The sequence below is a fragment of the Lactuca serriola genome, chromosome 3 (assembly GCF_051521515.1).
Source record: "Lactuca serriola cultivar US96UC23 chromosome 3, Lser_US96UC23_V15, whole genome shotgun sequence".
NCBI classification, from domain to species: Eukaryota; Viridiplantae; Streptophyta; class Magnoliopsida; order Asterales; family Asteraceae; genus Lactuca; species Lactuca serriola.
This window is the reverse complement of record NC_136410.1, coordinates 72,187,024-72,210,774: the sequence shown is the minus strand read 5'-3', so window position 1 is coordinate 72,210,774 and position 23,751 is coordinate 72,187,024. Positions and strand designations below refer to the sequence as shown.

Genomic DNA, 23,751 nt, shown 5'->3' with positions numbered 1-23,751 from the left:
ACTAATAAAAGTGTTTACAAAATCATTGTTTTTAAAACATTATTTAAAATTAGAGTCTCCCAAGATCCAATCAATTGTAAACCAAGAATGTGTATGGTCACACATTCGCCTTGTCACAGTCCTCCAAAGTACCTGAAACCATAAACCAAAACTGTAAGCACGAAACTTAGTGAGTTCCTCCAAAATACCACCACACAAACAAATCATATGCACAAACACTCATACCTGGCCCAATCAGCCTCAGGCTGGAATATCAGGCATGTCTACGATGGGCACAGTCATCCTCGGGATGGAATACCCTCGTATCATAAGCATGTTTGATCCAATCAACCATCGGGTTAAAATACCAAAACATGTCGGGTTTAGTCAACCATCGGGTTGGAATACCCTTGACCTGTTGACTGATGTACAAAGCAATCCAGTCTCACCATATAGCATAACAAGCATGTTAGGTTCAATTAACTATCGGTTTGGAATACCCTCAGGCCCAATCAACCTCCAGGTCCAGTCATCCATCGAGATGGAATACCCCATGTTGGAATGCCAATATATATAACGGGTCCAGCCATCATCGGGATGGAATACCCTCGGCCCAATCAACCATCGGGTTAGAATGCCCCTGGTATGTTGGCTTACGTACATAGCAATAAAGCCTCAACCACCCACAATTTTACAATATCATAGATGTCATATGTCTGTGTATATATATATATATACATATACATATATATATATATATATATATATATATATATATATATATATATATATATATAGCCTTCAATTTTACAATATCATAGATGTCATATGCCAAAAAATTTTGTTATTTTCTTTTAAAGCAATGTTATTTTAATTGTCAAATCATCATTTATCACATGACATCATCATTTTAGAGAGACGATTTGCAATTTCATAGATATGGTCTATAAAATTGATGTTATTTTGGTGATTGAGCTATTTTTTGAATTTCTTGAAAAATAGTTCATTTTATCTTTTCTTTTCTCTTTATTAGTTATCCTTATAGGTTTATTTATTTATTTATTTATTTTGCCGTGGTGATGCGAGGAAAAAAAATGATGAGAAAGTTCACAGATCACCGTTTTTATTTCATGTTTTGTAAATTAACTGATCTTATCTCTAATAATCATCTAGGCCCAGTACATAATACTATTTTTCAAACTTTAGACTAATGATGCCAATATAGATCATATGATAGAAAAAATATAATTTTGTTACCACTATAAAATTATATTTGTGTGGAATATCCAATTTACTTTTTTCAAATGGTACTTTTCTTGAGCTACTATTAGTATATATTGTTAGTTTTGAATTTCGACCACACGTTTAAATCCAATATGATATCATTCATATTCATAAACCTCTACAAAATTTCACAGGTAAAAAAGTTTATTAATTTTGTTGAAAGACGAAATTTCAGTCATCCTTGTCATCTTCCTCATCTTCTTCTTCATAGTAACTAAAAGGAAGTGGGACAGATTTAAACGCTCTATACTTTCCCACATTGTTCAAATGCTCATTCTCCAATCTGCCCACACATAAATCACATCATCACTCATCATATCTATAAATCTATATATCTATATCTATACATACAAACTTAGCGAATGGAATAATATTTTGTACATACCTGAAAAACATCCACACCCCTCGCCTGAATATTTCTAAACAGGAAAAAAGACTTGATATAGCAGTTCCTTTGAGGTAATGTAGGTTAAATTTCAATATCAATTGAAGCCACGTAAGCCTCAACATAACATCCAACACCTGTAACACAATAATTATAAGAAAAACGGAGACAAACAACAACTAATGATAAGGATTAAGGAAAAATTAGGACTTTTGTTTTTATACCATTACTACAAAGTAGACACTTGTATGCCTTACTGAAAGCTTATCTCTAAGGAACAAGTTGTTTGACTTCCTTTGTAAAAGTCCCCAATCCACAACTATATCCCAATACGTGTTGAACATAATTGAAGCGATTGAAGTCATAAGAGCCAAAACCTTCCATGTCTTCTTCATCTTCAATTCAAACACAGTTCTAAATACCACTGCAATAATCGTCAACAAATATCTCGAACCATTTATCAAATGCACCCAATCTTTTTCTTCAACCAATCTCCGAACACACTACAATCACGACACACAAAAATTAATATCCTAAAATCGTTTATATATATCATTTTATTATTAATCACCTGGAGGAATCGAATCCAATATGGTATAATCGCTGCAATAATGTAGAACACATTGTAGAGATCCATCGTATGACATTTTTGCTCCTTTTGATACCATCTCATACCATAGTAGCATATGTAAAATTCTAAGCACCTCATCACTTGAATCTGACTAGTCAACTGATCTGCTAAAAAAAAGTCTGCAAGTGAAACCTGAAATCATACAAAAAAATAAATAAAATTAATCTGTATGTAAGTTGGAAGATTGTTTACTTTTAATATATACCTTGTAGAGAGGAGCGCAAATGCAATGGAAAAGAGATTTGATAAGAAAGAAACGACTGGATTTGTACAAGATATTGAAAGGGCAAAAGAATATGAGAAGAAGTAGAATGAGTAAGATTAATGGAATTAATTCTATGTATTTTTCATATATGGAGTGAACAGAATCGAGTTTCATGTGAACGTGAAGAAGAAAGGTGGAGAGTGTGACAACTGTAACACCAGTGCTGACTAGAAACACATCTTGGTAGCTTAATTCGGTTCCTTGCTTGAATCCGAATATAAACGGGTAGTTGATTCTGCAACGCTTCCAGAAATATATATTTGCAGCGTATAAAAGCATGTGTAGGATTATATACGCATATAAACTGCAACCAAAATCAACAATTCGTTAATTCTTTGTAGATAATAATAATAAGAATTAGTTGATTACAATTTTCATGATTAAATTTAAATCACCTGTAAAGAGGGAAAACATTTTCCATGTACATGGTGTGCTCCTGTTTAGACATTACTTTCCTTGCTTGTATAAGTAATATGGCAGCAATCAGAAGTGCAATCGAGCAACCAGAAAAGAATCCTAAAAATTAAATAAAAACGTAAGCATGATGATATATTTTTTAGAATTTTAATTATTGGTTATTATATTTATGTACCTGAAAAAAATGTTACCCTGTGCTTTTCTTTCTTTCTTTTTGGTCTTAATAGTTTCATACCTTCTCTACGATTGGAGTTTGCAAAGTACTTTATGAAGGTGCCCTCTACACGATCCAGAAGAAGAGTAACCTAAAACATTTTTTTTAAAAAAATTACATTTTAGATTCCAAAAAGTCAAAGATTTTGTCAACACTAACCTCATCACAGCTCCCGATGTAAGAGTCATCCACAATTTTCATGTATGACCTTGCTGCCCTTCTTATTGCAATCTGCATATATACACAATAAGATGATTAGAAAATAGAAAAAAGTCAAAAAGAAAAGACCATAGTTTCCTGACCTTTTCATATTTCTTCATGATCTTTGAGAATGCTAGGATATTTACATAGCTGTTTTTCATTCATGAACAAAGAGAGAAAAGTCATGGCTCAATTTTCAATATATGGTTTTAAAGTTCATGATTATTTTATAATTTATATTCACGACCTGTAATGCTTGAGAAGATGAAGCTTGCGATAGAATTCAATAAACACAACTTTCATTCTGCCTTCTGCTTCTTTGAGCTCCTCTTTCTTAAACCTTAATTCTTTGTCTTTTGAGTCATTAAGAACACTTCTGATGGTTGACATTGGGCTTTCAAGGGTATTGTTGATCTTTACACGATCAAGAACATCCAAAAGATCTGATTTATGTTTATCAGATTTGGAATCAATATGTCTGTTTTCTGCAAAATAGAATCCCATCTTCAACTTCATGGAAAGATCATACTGAATAACATGCAATTATAAATTTATAATAATTATTATATGATTCAAAGTGAACTTTCTCACCACTAGGATTAGTGACACAAGAACTTCTCATTTGATTCCAATCATTCATCTCACTCTGTTGTTCCTCATCTACCCATTATGGACTCATCATACATAACAAAAGTTAGAACACAATAATTAACCTTTTGTGGACATTTATACATCTTACTTTTTTAAAGATTTAGGATATGGGATATGGGATATGGGATATACCTAGTGAAACTCTGCTTGGAGAATTTATATTTGAGGATTCTATGGAACCACTATCTGTAGAAATGATTCTCTGTATATGACATTTATTTATATCTGGTTGTTCCACTTTGATCCTTAATGCAATCAAAGCATTCATTTGCTTGTTTATTGAAGTTGCTTCTTCAATCACTTCCTCCACTTTATCCCTATAAAAGGTATTAACCTTGTTAAGCTCTTCATCAAGCTTCTCAAAGAATGTAACCTCACTTTGTCTTGGTGACATGAGAAAATTGGTGTTGTATACTTCTCTAGTATCATCTTGCCTCACAGTTTCAACAGCTATAACTTGGTCTTCAACATCATCTGTGCTTTCATCATCAGAGCTTGATCTTACATTTAGACCACTAAAAGGTCTGTATAGTGATAACCTCTGCTGTGAAATTCTAGAAGGTGTTTGAGGTTCTTCTTGTAGTTTACTTTGTTTGATTTCATGTAATATTCTTTTGAGTCCATTATAGTCCATGTAGGCTTCAATCCATTCTGGCACCTTTTGTTGCTTGAACTCCTTTCCAAACTTCATTTTTGAGTATCACTTTCCTTCTTAGAAAAAAGAAAACCTTCAAGTTAGTCAACAAGTCAAAACTTGAAAGCATCAAATTTATGGAATTCCATCAAACAATCAAACAGGTAAAGGGTGCTTATTACAATTTACACACTGAACAGTCTTAAATAACAAAGCATTGATCTAGAACTTACAGAGAAAATGTGTGTTCTCTTGAACTGATTGATTTAGGTTACTATGTAACAGAAATCTAGGAAAGTATAATCCTAATTCTACCTATACAGTAACAATTGATATACCATGTGATGCATCAAAATTCAGGGGATATTCTATCTTAAATAAGATAAACCTTAATCACTATTAAATACTGATTAAAGTATAGATAGTAGCCCCTCGATTTCCAAAACATTAAAACAGTTCTATTTTGTGTTTTGATTCCAAAATAGGACCAAAACGAAATTCAAATACACAAGTGCTCAATGGATGAAAAAACTCATCTGTACAAATTTTTTACGCCAAAGTACACGAATACATGAGTTTCTGGAGGGAGGGAGCATCATTCAAGTTCTACATAAACCCTATCAACTCCAAAATAAAATTTTCTCGTATAATCATTACACAACCAAATTATGTAGTGAAAACACACATTAAAACAAATTTCAGCTGTATGAACACAAAATAAAGGCAAGTTAAACAAAAGTGTGCGTAGATTGCTAGAAAGGGATATAGATACATGATGAACTCACCAAAATCATAAACACATATAGAGAATTTGCAGCGAGAACTGAGAAGGGGAGAAAACCTTATCAGAGAGTGAAAGGAGGCGTCTCTGTGGTGTGAGCTGAATGTGAGAGAGGTGTCGTTATAGAGTTGAATGGCGATGGCGGTTTACTTGATTTCTTCAATTTTACCCCACGCCATGACTATTGACTGGCCTCTGAAAATCAGGTGTGCATGCTGAAATGGTGTTGACACGTATATTGAAGAGAAACAAAGGAAATAAATATATATACTCTGTTACTAATGACGTGAGCATTTTCTCATTCACCTATGAGAAAAGTGATTTATTTATTTATTTATCTTTAAGTTGCCCGGGTTTTTTTCCATAAAAAAACCTTATTTACTTTCTGTCCAGACCAAAAACTTTTTTTTTTCTTTCAAAGAGAATCCAAATTTTTACCAATAACTTGTTATTTTAGTTCAAAATTTTGTTCGTGAATTATTCGGCAAGAAAATCGTTTATGTTCATTTATGTGAACTCTTTACTAATAAAGTTTTTTTTTCCAAGTTAATTGGTTTTTTTTCATAAAAAACCTGAGTTTTTTTACTTTGTTCCAAAACCCTTTTTTTCAAAAGAATCCAAATTTTACGAATAACTTATTATTTCAGTTTCTAACAGATAGAACCATAAAAACGAATCATGCAACAATTTGATCGTGAATTATTCGATCAAAGTCCATGTATATATACTTTGTTATTAATGATGTAAGCATCTTCTCATTGAGAAATGATATTTTCTAATAAAAAAATGGTATGTCTAAGTTAACGGGTTTTTTCCATTAAAAAAAAAAACTTAGATTTTTTTTCAAAAGAATCCAAATTTTACCTATAACTTTGTTATTTCAATCCCTAGCAGGTAGGGCTATAAACGAACTAAACATTCAACAATTTGTTCATGAATTATTCGGTGAGAAATTTGTTTATCTAATTTATTTAATAAACAAACGAACATAAACAAAATATCTCGTATTCGTTTATTTAAATTCGTGAACACTCGTTTATGTTCATTTACGTTCATTCGATTAAGTTCATTCATTTACTTTATAAAAAATAAATTTTATATATATACAAATGTTTGTATATCTTTGTTCATTTAAGTTTATTTGCGTTTATTTAAGTTCACATCTATTTATTATTTTTTGTTCATTTAAGTTTGTTTTCATTGGCTTGTTTATGTTTTTTAATGTTCATTTATGTCTATTTAAGTTTATTATCTCCCTTCTCCCTATTTTAATAAAAGAATAGGTTTAATCTCATATTGACAAGTGTCATGCAATTAGAATCCTCATTAATGTTATATATCATTTATCATGTCACTTGTCAACCTATTAATTATTCATTTCAAATTTCAAATTTTAAATTTCCCACTTTAACTTTATTAAATTAATAACTGATTCATTTTAAATTTCAAATTTTAAAATTTCTTTCTTTAATTATATTAAATTAATAACATTAGATTAAAAAATTAAATAAAATTAATATAAATTATAAAATGGTATAACTCCACGTATTTATTTAAATCAACGATTATAATTTTATATAACTAAAAAAATATCTCTTAAATAATAATTTATTTAAAATAACTAATTAATAATTTTGCTTTTTAATACGAAAACTTAATTAATTTTATAACCGTGGTTATCACGGGTTATAAACTAGTTGTTTATATTCATTTATATTAATTTATGTTCGTTTATCAGTTAAACGAATGAACATAAACGAACATGAACACACAAATTTTTTTAACGAACGAACACGAACATAAAATTTTGTCCGTTTAATTGTTCGTGTTAGTTGTTTACCATTTGAAGTAAATTGAGTTTTTTTCCATAAAAGACATTACATATAGTATTTTTTTTCGTTTTACACCTTTTTTTCAAAATAAACAAAACTTTAACATATTCATCGTTATTTCACTAATAGGGCTTCGATAACCTAAAAGAATAATCGATTATAGAGCCAGGTTCAAACGTTTTTAGCAAGTATTGTGTGCCTAAATGTATCAATGAGAATTCAAGAAATAATAAACAATTAAATAAATCATTTAAGAGTATTCTGGACATTTTGTACTTTTTAATTAAGGAATCATTCAATTAAAATCCTGCAATTAAGGAAATAAAATCAATATTTTTTTTACCTAGTCTCTCTTGCATCGTGTATTATATTCAAGGAATCAATATTTCTCTGGTCCGGTAATCCAGATACCCTTGCCCTCGGTTAGGGTTCTTTCCCCTTCCATCTTCAATTCTCAGTCGTCCTTCAAACTCTCTGATTCTAATTTCAAGTTCAGGTATCTGATATTGGATTCTGATTTCCAAAAACCAAACAACAATCAACACAACAGAAATGGTATATACACACACTCGATCGTCAATCGTTAATTGATATTTTCAAAGCTCGAAGATAAGTTCTTGATCGTTTTATTTCTCTTTCTGGTTTGATTTCTCAGGAATTGGTAAGTTGTGAAGAGAAATTCTGCATTGATTACAAAACCTCCAAAACACTGTTGTGGAGAAGCGGTCGTGCTGGTCGAAAGGTCCGATTAATTGAATCAGTCTTTGATTTCAATTGTTCTTTATTCTTCAAATCACAATCTAATCAAGTTGCATAAACAATTTTGTTTTTGTTTCTGTTTTTGTTACACATTGGTTGTGTATTTGTACTCTGATGAGGAAGCAGTTGAGCATAAGGGTGGTGGCGGTCGGAAAAGAGGTGGTGGTGTTGCATCCATGGCCAACAGGTGATCTTCTTCTTCATCTTATTTTGATTTGAATCCATATAAATTTGGATGTTTGGGTTTTCCTGAAAAAATTTATGATAATGGATGGGATATAACTCATGGTTGTTTGGATTTGTTTCTTGAATTCAAGAAACTGAATTGATAAGACTATCATAATTTTTTTGAAGAAACTGAAGAAGCACACCACGTGTTTGATAAAATGCATAGTTGAAATCTAGGTATTTGTAACAGGAAAACAAAAGATTATTTACCTCAATCCTGAAAATAGATTTTACATCCAATTGTTTTTTGATTTTGAAAATAGATTTTACAAATACAAATGCATCTTACATGTATTTTTTTTTTTTTGTGTCTCTATCTGTGTATGCTTTTGTAAATGCCCAAAATGAGACTAGATGAGCGTGAAGGTACATCTGATATAAACTACATCTTTGTAGTTATTAATTCAAGACACATATTTGTGTTAACATGATCTTTTCCTGCATTTATATTTCAAATGTTTTGTTCGTTGGGTATATTCTTGATAATACAAATTCTTTAATAATATTCAAAACCATTCTGCAAGAATAATTTATTCTGTAAGAATATTATTGTTGTATTCTGATAAAATTGTAGTTAATTAGTTATATGTTTAATGTGCAGTTGTTACAAGTGTATCACTACAAAATATTCAGCAATGAATTTGTGATAGAATGACTTGAACACCTGATGGGAAAGGCTCCTTGTATAAAATCATTCTCATGCAATACAATTCTGACAGAATGTCAATCTCACAAAATGTCAATCTCATACAATGCTAGCATATTTTGAAGTGGCTTAGAGGTCAAACATATACAAGACATATAGAAACGAAACAAGAAAGTGAATGAGGATTCTTTCAAGAATGCTGATTTTTTTTGGCAAAATATTTCAAGAATGAATGTAGTTTATGTTCATAGTTGAATTCGTTAAGAATGAATTTAATTACTTATTCTAGATTATGTATGAATTTGTATTTAGGTTCGGATGTATAAGAATATATTAGAATGTTTGTTATTTTCCAACATCTAATTCAAGAATTTTATTTTTCTTCAATGATATTCTATTAGAGTAAACTTCTGAAAGAGCATCATTCTAACAAAATAATATTTTATTATAATAAAATTCTGAAAAAGCATCATTCTAACAAAAAAAATATTCTGACAGAATATAATCGGTAAAAATTGAAATTGAATTAATTAAAAAATTCAAATTTTTTTAAATTAGGAGAATTAATCATCCCTAAAAATCCGAAAATTTCCTTTTATAAATGTAGTTAATTGTCCAAAATACCTTTTTGCTAAAAATTGTGTTATTATATGGTACATGTTACCCCATTGTAATATCATACACTCTCAAGTCATGTTCATTGATTAATTTCATCCGTTGGTCCAGATCTGTGCATTCTGGCACACAATACTTAGTAAAAACAAAATAACCTAACCCATCGATTATAAAACCATATGTTATATTTATTCTTCTTCTTGTTCTTGTATACAATATTGCGACCCATGGAATGACTTCTTCCTCAAGTTAGAAACATAAACTTAATAAAAAACAATGAAATGAAATTAAATTATTATGAGGATGAAACCTCTCTATTTACCTTATGTCTCAAGGTTATTTTCACAACAACTAAGTATGTTTTCAAATGTTGTCTTAAAGTTATTTCACAAGGTCTAATGATATGTTTATTTTAACAATGTATTAGGACATTTTGCAAGTAAGTTGTTATTTTTTATCTTTAAACTCATTTTGTCTCAAGTATTTATCAATGTTTTACAATGAGCACTAATATATTCGACACTGTATGTATCAAGGATTTCAAACATAAGCTATTTTTAACATTTGTAACCATGAAGCCTTGTAGCAGCGGCTACGCTACGTCACCTTCACAACTCACAAGACACAGGGACAATGTTCATACGTAAAGTTTGGTGTCACATCACACCTGTATGGGTGTCCCGTAATACCCATATTGGATGACTAAGATAAGTGATGAAAAAATTGTGACGACGTAACATTGAAATGGCGAAAACTTTTGAGATGGTGAAGTGACACGCCATGCCCTTATAGTGGGGAGTTATGAGTTATGACTTCGAGACTTGCTTCTTAGTTCTTAGTCAAAGCTTCTCACGTACATTTTCAAGGCCATATAAGGGGGAATTATAAGTTATGACTTTGACTCTTTGAGACTTGCATCTTAGTTCTTAGTCAAACCTTATCACGTACATTTTCGAATTTATCTCGGCCAAATGCCACATTTTAAGGAAGACCAACATTCACTTTTCTATTTTTCTTTTTTAAAGTTTAGCTTATTTAGTTTTAAATACATCTTAAATCATAGAAAAAAAAAACTACGACTATTAGGAAGACGGTATTTAAATATTATGTGATATATATGTATACATAAATAACTCGATCTGTGTGTAATACATGCTATTATACAACTATAACTTTTGTTCCTAAATTTGTGATTTTCTTTTCTTGTTCTTATTCTACTTTTTTGTTTTATGTCGTTTGTATTATGATTAAATATAATCAAGCATCATAATAACTAATAAGATTTTTTTGTCATGACTAAATCTAGTACGTACCCCCGACTGAAAGTCCTTGTCTTTTGTGTGCCGTACCTATTTCCTAGAATACTTCGAACGAAATCTTAGCCCAAAAGAAATTCCAAATTGTTATGGAATGGACCGCTGGTAAGACCCGAATGTTTGTATAGGAAGCATCTTTCACTTTTTGAGTGTCATACCATCTTTTCCTTCAGTTATTAGCCTTGCTAATCTCTTCTTGAGGGAATAACAGAGAAGCAATGATCCGGTGGGCGACTTTCAAGACCGGATGGATAATGCTAGAAGCTTTGGATGTGCCTAACTAATAATCATACTCACAAGAAATGCTTCTCCAAAAATTTGTACAGTTTTGCTCAAAAATGATATTTTTTCTTCCCTTTGCGGTGTATACATCCCTTTTTTCTTTGAGAGCACTAATCATATCACAAAGAATGTCAGCATGAAACTGATGGGTTTGATTGAGCAAACAGAAATTCAGGAGATGAGTTTGATAGTCAAAGGTAATGGAAGACAAAAGTTCCAACATCGGTGTTTGGTAACTAACTGCATGAAGATTCAAAAGACCCTCCCATCCTATGTTTTTAAAGAGTTTGTGGACACCCTTATAGATATGTAAATCTTTGAGGGCTTGGATGTCCATAAATTTTTGAGCACCCATTGTTCTTGTAACAAGATTTGCATACAATATCTCCTGTCTATTGGTCTAAAAAATTAGACCAAGTTCATAAGGGTTGTCCATGGGGTGTGGGTCTTGTTCATCTTGTGAAGTTCCAATTCTAGGTCTTTTACCCCGGGAAGCCATTACCCAAATGAATCAACAAAGAATTGCACACAATTAAGGCAATTGAAGCACAAGAACTAGCAAGTCTCACCAAAAAAATCACCCAAAAAAGAAATGTGGTTCTATCTAAATGCACAAAGTAAGAGTTTGGAACAATTATACCAATTTGTGCTTGATAATGGTGGTAAGATGATATCCAATGCTTCCCCAAGCTATCCCCAAGCTTATCCTACAACAAATTTCAAGCATTAGGTCGAAATTTTGAAGTTCAAAAATTCTAGGGTTTTGCATGAGAGGTTGAAATAGATGTGAAAGATAAAGAAGATGAAGAAAAGAGAAGAATTTCATACCTTGGAGCTTGATTTTTGATGCAAAATTGAGGAAGATTGAGTATTTGGAAGGGTTTTTTCGAAGGGGGCAGTAAGGAGAGAGGGAATCGCAGGTATTGAGTGAAGAATGAGTTAGAAAAATCGAGATTTGACCTTAAAATCGTTCAGCCCTGTTTTTGCGTTTACACGGCCCGTGTTAATCAAAGGGGATAATTTACACGGCCGTGTAAATCCCTGAATCATACAAACCGTGTTTAATCGTTTACACGGCCCGTGTAAATGAAAGGCATAAGTTTACACGACCGTGTAAACCTCTGAGAAGGCCAAAAAATTTGATTTTTTTTTTTCACTTTTTGAAATTTCAACCCGCTAAACCTCTACTGCTCGAAAAATGATTTTTAACCCTCTTTTAGCATGAAAAACAACTTGGAAGATTGAAAACAAAGAAAATACAATGAAAATATACGAAATGACAAAAATACCCCCGGGTTGCCTCCCGGTTAGCCGCCCCTTTTTAATGTCGTTGGCTCAACTTGGACCCCAACTATTTGTCAATTTTCATACTTTGGATCCATTACTTCCTCCACCTCTTCATTCTTGACTTGAAATCCTTCATAATAAGGCTTCAAACGGTGACCATTTACCTTAAAAATCTTCCCGGTTTTCTCACTTGTGATTTCTATTGCACCATGCTCAAAAACATTAGTGACAACAAATGGTCCCACCCAACGGGACCTTAATTTACCAGGAATCAATTTAAAATGCGAATGGTAAAGTAGTACCTTTTGACCTTTGTGAAATACCTTGCGTGTAATCATCTTGTCATGGAATGCTCTGGTCTTTTCCTTATAAAGAACCTCATTCTCATACGCTTCATTGCAGATTTCCTCAAGTTCTTGTATGTCCAACTTCCTCTTCTTTCCCGATTCACTTAAATCCATGTTGAACTGTTTGATCGCCCAATAGGCCCTATGTTCCAACTCAACGGGTAATCGACACGGCTTTCCAAAAACAATACGGTATGGAGACATTCCAATTGGAGTTTTGTATGCAGTGCGGTACGCCCACAAAACATCATCAAGGCGTGTACTCCAATCTTTCCTTGTTGTATTCACGGTTTTCTCCAAAATGCCCTTGATTTGTCGATTGCTCACCTCAGCTTGTCCATTTGTTTGTGGGTGGTATGATGTGGAAACTTTATGAGTGACACCATATTTCTTCAAAACACTCCCGAGTATACGATTACAAAAATGTGTACCACGATCACTGATCAAGGCCTTTGGAACACCAAATCTGGAAAAAATGTTAGCCTTCAAGAAATCTATCACAACTTTTGAATCGTTAGTACGGGTAGCCTTTGCTTCCACCCACTTGGAAACATAGTCCACAGCCAAAAGAATATATAAATAAAACCCGAAGATGATGGAAAAGGTCCCATAAAATCAATGCCCCAAACAGCAAAAATTTCACAAACTAATATGAGGTTTAGGGGCATTTGATTCTTTGAGCTTAAAGAGCCCATTCGTTGACATTTATCACAGCTTGAACAAAAAACATAAGAGTCATGGAAAATACTTGGCTAGTAAAATCCACTCTCTAAAACTTTTCTTGCAGTCCTTTGAGTACCAAAATGTCCTCCACAAGCATAAGAGTGACAAAATGTTAAGATAGAAGATACCTCATATTGATCCACACATCGTCTAATCATTTGGTCAGCACAATATTTCCACAAATATGGCTCATCCCAAACATACCTCTTGGCTTCTTTCTTGATCTTGTCTTTTTGCCATCGAGTCAAATCTGGTGGAAATTGATTTGTGACAATGTAGTTCACAATATCGGCATACCACGGGGCAACTTTTGCTGAAAACAGGTTTTCATCGGGAAATACATCATGAATGGGAGTTGAGTCATCGGGAGAAACAATCCTGCTAAGATGATCAGCTACAAGATTTGACTTTCTGCTCTTGTCTTTGATTTCAATGTCAAACTCTTGCAAGAGTAATACCCATCGAATGAGTCTAGGCTTCGAATCCTTCTTTGCAAGTAAATACCTAATAGTTGCATGATCAGAATAAACAATGACTTTAGAACCTAGCAGATATTGACGAAATTTGTCTAAAGCAAAGACAATAGATAGCAATTCTTTTTCAGTTGTTGAATAGTTGGCTTGTGCACTATCAAGTGTTTTTGAGGCATAGTAAATGACATTAGGAACACGGTCTTTTCTTTGCCCTAACATTGCACCAACTGCATGATTACTAGCATCACACATGATTTCAAAAGGCAAACTCCAATCCGGTGATTGAAGTATTGGTGCTGTTATCAACAACTCTTTCAACTGATCAAAAGCTTGCTTACACTGTTTGGAAAACTCGAATTCTGCATCTTTTTGTAGGAGCTCACACATGGGACGAGATATCTTGGAAAAATCTTTGATAAACCTTCTATAAAATCCTGCATGACCAAGAAATGAGCGCACCTCACGAACACAAGTGGGATAAGGTAAAGATTTTATGACATCTATTTTTGCTTTGTCCACTTCTAGACCCTTAGAAGACACAATATGACCTAGTATGAGACCTTTGTCAACCATAAAGTGACTCTTTTCATAATTCAAAACAAGATTGGTCTCAATACATCTTTGCAAAATCTTTTTCAAATTACCCAAACACTCATGAAAAGAATTACCATAAACTGTGAAGTCGTCCATAAAAACTTCAATGATTTCCTCAACAAATTCCGAAAAAATACTTACCATGCACCTTTGAAAAGTGGCTGGAGCATTGAAAAGCCCAAAAGGCATTCGCCTATATGCAAATGTTCCGAAGGGACATGTGAAAGTAGTTTTTTCTTGGTCCTCAGGTGCAACGGGTATTTGATGGAAATCGGAATATCCATCCAAGCAACAATAATGTGTTTTTCCCGCTAACCTTTTTGTAACACCGTAAATTTCAAGACAAAATTTTCATTTTAAATAATCATTTTATTCTTAGAACACTTGTTTAAAATCTCATTCATAATCGAATTACAAAACATAGCTCCATTTTTACTTGCATAGAAAACCAGGATCCTCCAAAATATGACTCTTGCTCTGGTGTGTACAATCAAGCCGGTGCTGTACCGTGATACTGAAAGAAACCTGAAAACAACATAACACAAAACACTGTAAGCACGAAGCTTAGTGAGTTCCCCAAAATACCACACACATAACACATATAAGCCACTCGAGGCTATAACTCTATGGGTCCGTGCACCCAAACTCTGTGAACCCTCAGGTTCTAACTCTGTGAACCTTCCGGTTCTAACTCTAGGAACCCTTCGGTTCCAACTCTACAAACATGCACAACATAAATCACATAGAAATAATGCAGTACAACACATAACATACATAGCATACAAATACTCTGTCACATAACTCTGGTTACCTACTCAAGGTAAAGTATAGTGAGAAGACTCACCTGGCAAGCAGAAAGCAGATATCTCCATACTCGGATCTCGAACTCGCCACCGCCTAACACGTAAGGCAAAAATCTCATGACTATAACTCTCGAGACTAGAATCAATCCTCTCAATGCACCCTCTTAAGGGTAAAAGACTATTTTACCCCTCTCTTGGCCCAAAGGCCACATCGCTGACCAAACCCTAAAAGTCAACGGTCAACCCTTGGTCAAAATCAAAGTCCTCAGTCAAAGTCAACCCCTGACTGACCCTACTCGCCGAGTCAACTCTATGACTCGCCGAGTTTCTATAATCAGAACTTCACTCAATCCGCGACCTAACTCGCCGAGTCACTCCGAGACTCGCCGAGTCCAACAACTCTGAGTCCACTCGCACACAACTCACCGAGTCATCCCTTGACTCACCGATTCTCGACTCAACCAGGGAATATCGGGACTCTTCGACAAGACTCGCCGAGTCCAAGAACAGACTCGCCGAGTCCAAGACTATCATCAACCTACTCGCCGAGTTGTTCATACAACTCGCCGAGTTCCAGGCCATCTTCATCCAACTCGTCGAGTACACCCATGTGACTCGCCGAGTACCACCGGTCTGAATCCATTCAGAAGCATTCCAGGCCATGCAATTGCTCCAAAACATAGATCTAGCCTCCTACCACTCATCCATCACGTAAAGTGGCAAACTTTACGTGAATCCAAAGAGATCTAGGCCATTTGCACATTGGGCTAGGGTTTGGGACATGAAAGCTTCACTAAACACTCCAACACAGGGACTTTCATGCTCTCTGATTCTTCTCCCTTCCAGATCTGAGGTAGCAACCTCAGATCTAACCTCTAGACTTCCCATTACATCCATAGACAAGTTCCCACAAACCCCAAAATGAAGAAACACATAATAACAGCCCAAGAACGAGATATTACCTCCAAGAGATGCCCCAACTGCAATGTAATTCGAATCCAAGCAAAGCCCCTTGCTCCAAGCCTTCAATCTCCCAAAATTCCTTCAACAATTACTTCTCCAAGCTCCAATCCACTCAACAATGGTGCTTCTCCGCGATTTAGGGTTTTCTGGGGCTCAAGGGGTGATAAGGAGGCTGGGAGGAAAACATAATGTTCTTTATATAGGGCTCAACCCCGAGAATTAGGGTTTTCTCCAATCAACGCCTACTCGTCGAGTCCTCCTCACTGACTCGCCGAGTCGGCTACTTAGCACGCGACCCAGTCGCGACTCTACTCGCCGAGTCCATCCATGGACTCGCCGAGTCACTCTTTCACAACTTACTCTTTTAGCCCTTCAACTCTACTCTTGATATTTCGGGATGTTACAATTCTCCCCCACTTAAATTAGGCTTCGTCCTCGAAGCCTATGGCAACTCAATTCCAAAATACTCCCACGACGCGCCACCTGGCCCTAACTGGACCAGGTTCCTCAAAGCATAACCATCGAACTCGAACTCACTTCCTCTTTCCTTGCGGTGTCCTGACCACCGTCTCAAACCGGGCACCGGCTGTACCCTCTGATAATCACACTCAACAATCGAGAATTACCCGAGATGCATCACTGCTCCAAATCTCAACAATCGCTTGACCCATAAGGGCTAGAAAGCCATGAACCATCGGATCCCCGATCCGAATCCCACTTTATCCATTCCGTGCTGACAGAAAGACCCACTCTTCAATCTCAGAGCAACTCCCACGAGTTCTCCTCTTGCAATCATATACGCATGTTGAACTTGCCCAGTACCCTCGGGTTGGGAAAACCCCGATGCACTGATGATATCCTCCAACATCTCCCCAGGATGAACCACTAGTACATATCCAATACCCTGATCAGAATCAAGCTGGGAGTCCCCGACTCCCTCCCTGCATTCATCCTGAGACTCTTGGCCCTACTCCCGCGGAACCCCTTCCGCGTCCTCAGCAGACATCCCAACATGATGTCATTCCATACCACTGTCACAGACACAATGTTCAACCACCATACTCCAAATCATCCACTCTCACTACTACTTTCACTTCCGTGAACCAACACTCCCCCCCCCTGGGGGGGTTACATACCTTTCTCTTCCCTTACCCAGGGAAACCACTAGCCAACCTTGCCACTACTCCATGTATCACACATGCTCTGGATCTGCTTGCAAGGGCCCTCGGGTCCATGCGCTACCTCTCCCCAACAAATGAGGGTTCGACACCTCCTCCCATACAACAGCTCAAAGGGTGGCATACAAATGCACTAATGATGGTTGTTGATATAGGATAACTCAACCAAAGATAAATACGTGCCGCAACTCCCTCTGAGATCTAATACACATGCCCGAAGCATGTCTTCGAGCGTCTGAATCGCTCGTTCGCTCAGAAGTGTCCTCAGACATCATCATGATCCAAATAACCCACTAACTTCCTCCCCGTGACCACTATCCCGGCCCAGGGACGCGCAAGTCACAAAATTCTCTTTTCCTCATGCGAGAAAATACAATCCAACCGAGGATCGCCTCAACTCTGATCTCTAGTTTCTGCTACGCATATCCCTTGCGCATCTCACCGCATCTACCGACAACGACGGTGACCCCAGTCTCGCCCCCAGTTCAACACCCAGGCTCCAGAACTCAATACTAGGGATACTCAAGCCCAAAACTTTTCCACATCATACACTGATCGAAGATCATTCCATCATCACATTCTCTTGCCATCTAGTGAGTACTACGGCTCCCCGCAGTATCACAACACCCTCTGACTAGTGAGTACTACGGCTCCCCACAGTATCACAGCACTCTCTGACTAGTGAGTACTACGGCTCCCCGCGGTATCACAACACCCTCTGACTAGTGAGTACTACGGCTCCCCGCAGTATCACAACACCCTCTGACTAGTGAGTACTACGGCTCCCCGCAGTATCACAACACCCTCTGACTCCACTAGCTCATGCTCCGCAGACTATCACAGGCAGCTACCCATACTCGACTCGAATACACATTCCAGACTCTGGAAGCAATCGACATATCAAAATGCCCACCCTTGCGAAGTTCCATTCTCTTAATAATCTCCCTGGATGCCCATACTCGAAGGGCTCCCACTAGATCCGTAGATACCTGATACACCACAAATCGTTTCAACTCAAGATTTACGAGTAACTCTGAAATAAAGGTATCATACCCGGATACCTCGGAATATCCCAACAGAACATCACAAGATCCTGCCACAACCACTGATTCCCTTACTCCCAATACCATACACTCACGACAATACATTTCCTCTGAATCCCATAATAATTTCTGATATCACACGATGCGCAACTTCAGTGCATCCAAACACTCAATTGGAATACAAGGAAGACGCTAACCCTTCAGAACACACCGATGATCCTCCGAAACCCTTTCCACTACCGATCGAAATTCAAGAAAGAATACACATCCTAGCCCAGGAATTGGCTACTCGATAATCGGCTACCCATATCTCAACCCAGAAGTTCTCAATTGCCCATACCATCATTACGAGCCTTCCACTCGAGACGACTCTGACCACCATCAGATTCCTGATCATTGACCACCCGCCGTGGAGACACCCATCCTTCTCTTAGACATATATCACATGCATTATCTCGCCCTGCACCTTCCTTAATCACCCATGACCCTGATCTCATGAATTCAAGCCGCAGGTTCTGCATCCAACCCCTAACCTCTCTTGCACCAATCTCTGGTTCTCTCAATAAACCACCCAGTTCTCCCCCACTTAGGGTTCAAACCATCACTATCTTACACATCAACAACCTCACGAACTATTTCCACCAGCAATAACGCACCTGCCGCTGGAAAGTGCTACGCAACACCCGATAATCCCCTTTAAGGAAATTAATCGATCTCATAACTCTGATCCTCAGATGAACTCCTCAAGAACTTCTCGCCACGACTGCCTCTAGTCGTTCCAAATCTCGTACCAATCAAGTACCAAACAACTCAACTGCTCAATGACATCCCTGGCTCATAGACCGAACCACAAAATCATCGTACCCCTCACCTCAACTCATCAAACATCGCTCCAACACCGGGATCATCCCAAGAACAGGGACCCACTCCCATATTCAACACCCAACATAGATAGAAAACTCTCTGCACTGCTAAAATCGACTGAACTCCCCACTGATACCACTATAATACATCCTACTATACTCAAATAGGTGTAGTGTGGTCCTCGACTATCTCAGTCCCAACTGACTATCTGCTCATGACAAATCACTGCCTCATGGCACACATGCTACCTGATACTCTGGAAGAAATCATCATCAATAACGACCTGCAGGGTTTACCCCCAAACCCAAAACTAAAACATCAGGCCTTTCATGTTCCGCACACGAACATAAATAACACCACTCACATAGAAGGTGACCTCTCCTCTATCGACTGATTGCTCAACTCAGACCGAAATTCTCCTCTCCCTCTAACTCCTTACCAAAATACTCTGATAGGCTCTCGACTTCCCTCTCGAGGGACGCCTCTCCAAACTCAATCATGGCCTACAGGCCTAAAACCCATAGCGTCCAATCTCTACCTCATCAATCGTGACCGGATAACCAGAGAATCACAAGCATCATTCACTACGAACCATGGTACTCATCCCATGACATCTCTTCTCAATATGCTCCGGTGTATGGTACCCGAACCATAGCATCACTCCTCCATCTGCTCCGATGTATGATACTCGAACCATAACATCACTCCTCAATCTGCTCCGATGTATGGTACTCAACCATATCATCACTCCTCAATCTGCTTCGATGTATGGTACTCAACCATAACATCACTCCTCAATCTGCTCTGATGTATGGTACTCGAACCATAACATCACTCCTCAATCTGCTCCGATGTATGGTACTCAACCATATCATCACTCCTCAATCTGCTTCGATGTATGATACTCAACCATAACATCACTCCTCAATCTGCTCTGATGTATGGTACTCGAACCATACATTACTCCTTAATACGCTCCTTAGAATCTTCAGAATACTCCCTGTATCAAGTATGGGTCCTCTGCTTTCAGTAGTACGGGCCCATACTACCTGCCACATCTACCCATACTTTCCACACGGACTATCCCGGAGCTCCTAAGTAGCTGCTCGACCTTCTCGTTCAGCAATTCCATCACGCGCTCGCTCCCCAGCGAAATTCTCTACCCTGCCAGTGCACTCATCTGGCTAAGGTTACTCCCTAGGCTCTTCTCAGATTCCCACACTTCTCTGCCATCAGCTGCTGAAGAGCTCCTAATGATGCCAGCCATCTACCTCCTGAATATCGTCATATTCGCTTGGTAGCTGACACCCATCATCGAGAGTTCCACAAAGCACGAAGCAAGCAGCATTCGAGCATCGAAGAATATATATGACTCACTCTGGGTGATAACTCCGCTTGCTCTGCTCATCCTCGGAAGTACCACCGAACTCTGCAACTCTTCCCCTCGCGGGCTCTAACTATTTTTTCTCCAAGAACCACAGTACTCATCTAGGTATCTTCCCTAGATTACTCCTCTACTCAAATCCCCTAAAGGATTCCAATCAAATATTCTCACTCATCACATACTCAAAAGCACGACGCATATCACAGCAATTCTTAGGCTAAGGCATCACAAATCAGGCCACTCTAGTCCTAATATATGGAATACCTAGCCTGTCTCTAGCATGCAATAATATCTAATAAAGTGCATCATAAATATCTCATAACACAAAAGTAAGGCTATTTTGGGAAATCACCGTTCGGGCTCTGGCTGATTGTACACACTGCTCTTTCTCGTTTTCTCTTTGAACTCTTATTCGCTTTAGAAAATTATTTCTTTGAAAACTTTTCTTACTTCCTCAGTTTGAGTCCAGAATTACCCGAAGGCGCATCCGAATCCCTCAAACCAAGGCTCTGATACCAACTTGTAACACCGTAAATTTCAAGACAAAATTTTCATTTTAAATAATCATTTTATTCTTAGAACACTTGTTTAAAATCTCATTCATAATCGAATTACAAAACATAGCTCCATTTTTACTTGCATAGAAAACCAGGATCCTCCAAAATATGACTCTTGCTCTGGTGTGTACAATCAAGCCTGTACCGTGATACTGAAAGAAACCTGAAAACAACATAACACAAAACACTGTAAGCACGAAGCTTAGTGAGTTCCCCAAAATACCACACACATAACACATATAAGCCACTCGAGGCTATAACTCTATGGGTCCGTGCACCCAAACTCTGTGAACCCTCAGGTTCTAACTCTGTGAACCTTCCGGTTCTAACTCTAGGAACCCTTCGGTTCCAACTCTGCAAACATGCACAGGATAAATCACATAGAAATAATGCAGTACAACACATAACATACATAGCATACAAATACTCTGTCACATAACTCTGGTTACCTACTCAAGGTAAAGTATAGTGAGAAGACTCACCTGGCAAGCAGAAAGCAGATATCTCCATACTCGGATCTCGAACTCGCCACCGCCTAACACGTAAGGCAAAACTCTCATGACTATAACTCTCGAGACTAGAATCAATCCTCTCAATGCACCCTCTTAAGGGTAAAAGACTATTTTACCCCTCTCTTGGCCCAAAGGCCACATCGCTGACCAAACCCTAAAAGTCAACGGTCAACCCTTGGTCAAAATCAAAGTCCTCAGTCAAAGTCAACCCCTGACTGACCCTACTCGCCGAGTCAACTCTATGACTCGCCGAGTTTCTATAATCAGAACTTCACTCAATCCGCGACCTAACTCGCCGAGTCACTCCGAGACTCGCCGAGTCCAACAACTCTGAGTCCACTCGCACACAACTCACCGAGTCATCCCTTGACTCACCGATTCTCGACTCAACCAGGGAATATCGGGACTCTTCGACAAGACTCGCCGAGTCCAAGAACAGACTCGCCGAGTCCAAGACTATCATCAACCTACTCGCCGAGTTGTTCATACAACTCGCCGAGTTCCAGGCCATCTTCATCCAACTCGTCGAGTACACCCATGTGACTCGCCGAGTACCACCGGTCTGAATCCATTCAGAAGCATTCCAGGCCATGCAATTGCTCCAAAACATAGATCTAGCCTCCTACCACTCATCCATCACGTAAAGTGGCAAACTTTACGTGAATCCAAAGAGATCTAGGCCATTTGCACATTGGGCTAGGGTTTGGGACATGAAAGCTTCACTAAACACTCCAACACAGGGACTTTCATGCTCTCTGATTCTTCTCCCTTCCAGATCTGAGGTAGCAACCTCAGATCTAACCTCTAGACTTCCCATTACATCCATAGACAAGTTCCCACAAACCCCAAAATGAAGAAACACATAATAACAGCCCAAGAACGAGATATTACCTCCAAGAGATGCCCCAACTGCAATGTAATTCGAATCCAAGCAAAGCCCCTTGCTCCAAGCCTTCAATCTCCCAAAATTCCTTCAACAATTACTTCTCCAAGCTCCAATCCACTCAACAATGGTGCTTCTCCGCGATTTAGGGTTTTCTGGGGCTCAAGGGGTGATAAGGAGGCTGGGAGGAAAACATAATGTTCTTTATATAGGGATCAACCCCGAGAATTAGGGTTTTCTCCAATCAGCGCCTACTCGCCGCGTCCTCCTCACTGACTCGCCGAGTCGGCTACTTAGCACGCGACCCAGTCGCGACTCTACTCGCCGAGTCCATCCATGGACTCGCCGAGTCACTCTTTCACAACTTACTCTTTTAGCCCTTCAACTCTACTCTTGATATTTCGGGATGTTACACTTTTCCAACATTTGATCAATGAAGGGAAGTGGGAAATGGTCTTTCCGGGTTGAGGAATTGAGTTGTCTATAATCAATGCAAACTCTCCACCCGTTTTGCACACGGGTAGGGACTAACTCACCTTGGTCATTCTTTGTAACGGTAATACCTGTCTTCTTTGGCACAACTTGGACCGGACTTACCCACTTACTATCTGATATAGGGTAAATCATTCCCGCATTCAACAACTTCAAAATCTCCTTTTTCACAACCTCCATCATTGGAGGATTCAGACGCCTTTGAGCTTCTCGGGAAGGCTTGTAATCTTCTTCCATAAGGATTTTGTGCATGCAAAGCGAAGGACTTAGCCCTTTGATGTCGGCTATAGTCCACCCAATTGCTTCCTTATATTCCTTCAAAGTGGTGACAAGTTCTTCCTCTTCTTTTGTTGACAACTTGGTGGAAATGATCACTGGCAAAGTTTCCTTGTCTCCAAGATATGCATACTTGAGATGCTCGGGTAAAGTTTTTAGCTCCAATTCCGGTGCCTGCACAATAGAAGGAACAAGTTTCTCATTAGACATTGGTATTTTCAGCTTTTGAACATCAAACCTCATTTTCTTCTT

The 23,751-nt window shown here is 37.6% G+C and overlaps 1 protein-coding gene across 2 annotated transcripts; it reads right to left on the bottom strand.

The window, feature by feature from the left end:
• Positions 1 to 1,427: 1,427 nt before the first annotated feature.
• On the bottom strand, positions 1,428 to 4,719 carry LOC145094509 (EXS (ERD1/XPR1/SYG1) family protein). Of its 2 annotated transcripts, none has more exons than XM_079032674.1 (11): positions 4,160 to 4,719; positions 3,624 to 3,861; positions 3,478 to 3,526; positions 3,335 to 3,406; positions 3,137 to 3,266; positions 2,940 to 3,060; positions 2,485 to 2,848; positions 2,220 to 2,411; positions 1,873 to 2,151; positions 1,649 to 1,785; positions 1,428 to 1,546 (listed from the first exon to the last, which is right to left on the bottom strand). In XM_079032674.1, exons 1-11 carry the CDS (start codon positions 4,716 to 4,718, stop codon positions 1,435 to 1,437), a joined length of 2,253 nt encoding a protein of 750 aa, XP_078888800.1. In that variant the 5' UTR covers position 4,719; the 3' UTR covers positions 1,428 to 1,434. The 2 variants fall into 2 exon arrangements, with proteins under 2 accessions (XP_078888800.1, XP_078888799.1); XM_079032673.1 differs by having other exon boundaries at positions 3,624 to 3,904; positions 4,170 to 4,719.
• Between the last annotated feature and the right edge of the window lie 19,032 nt (positions 4,720 to 23,751).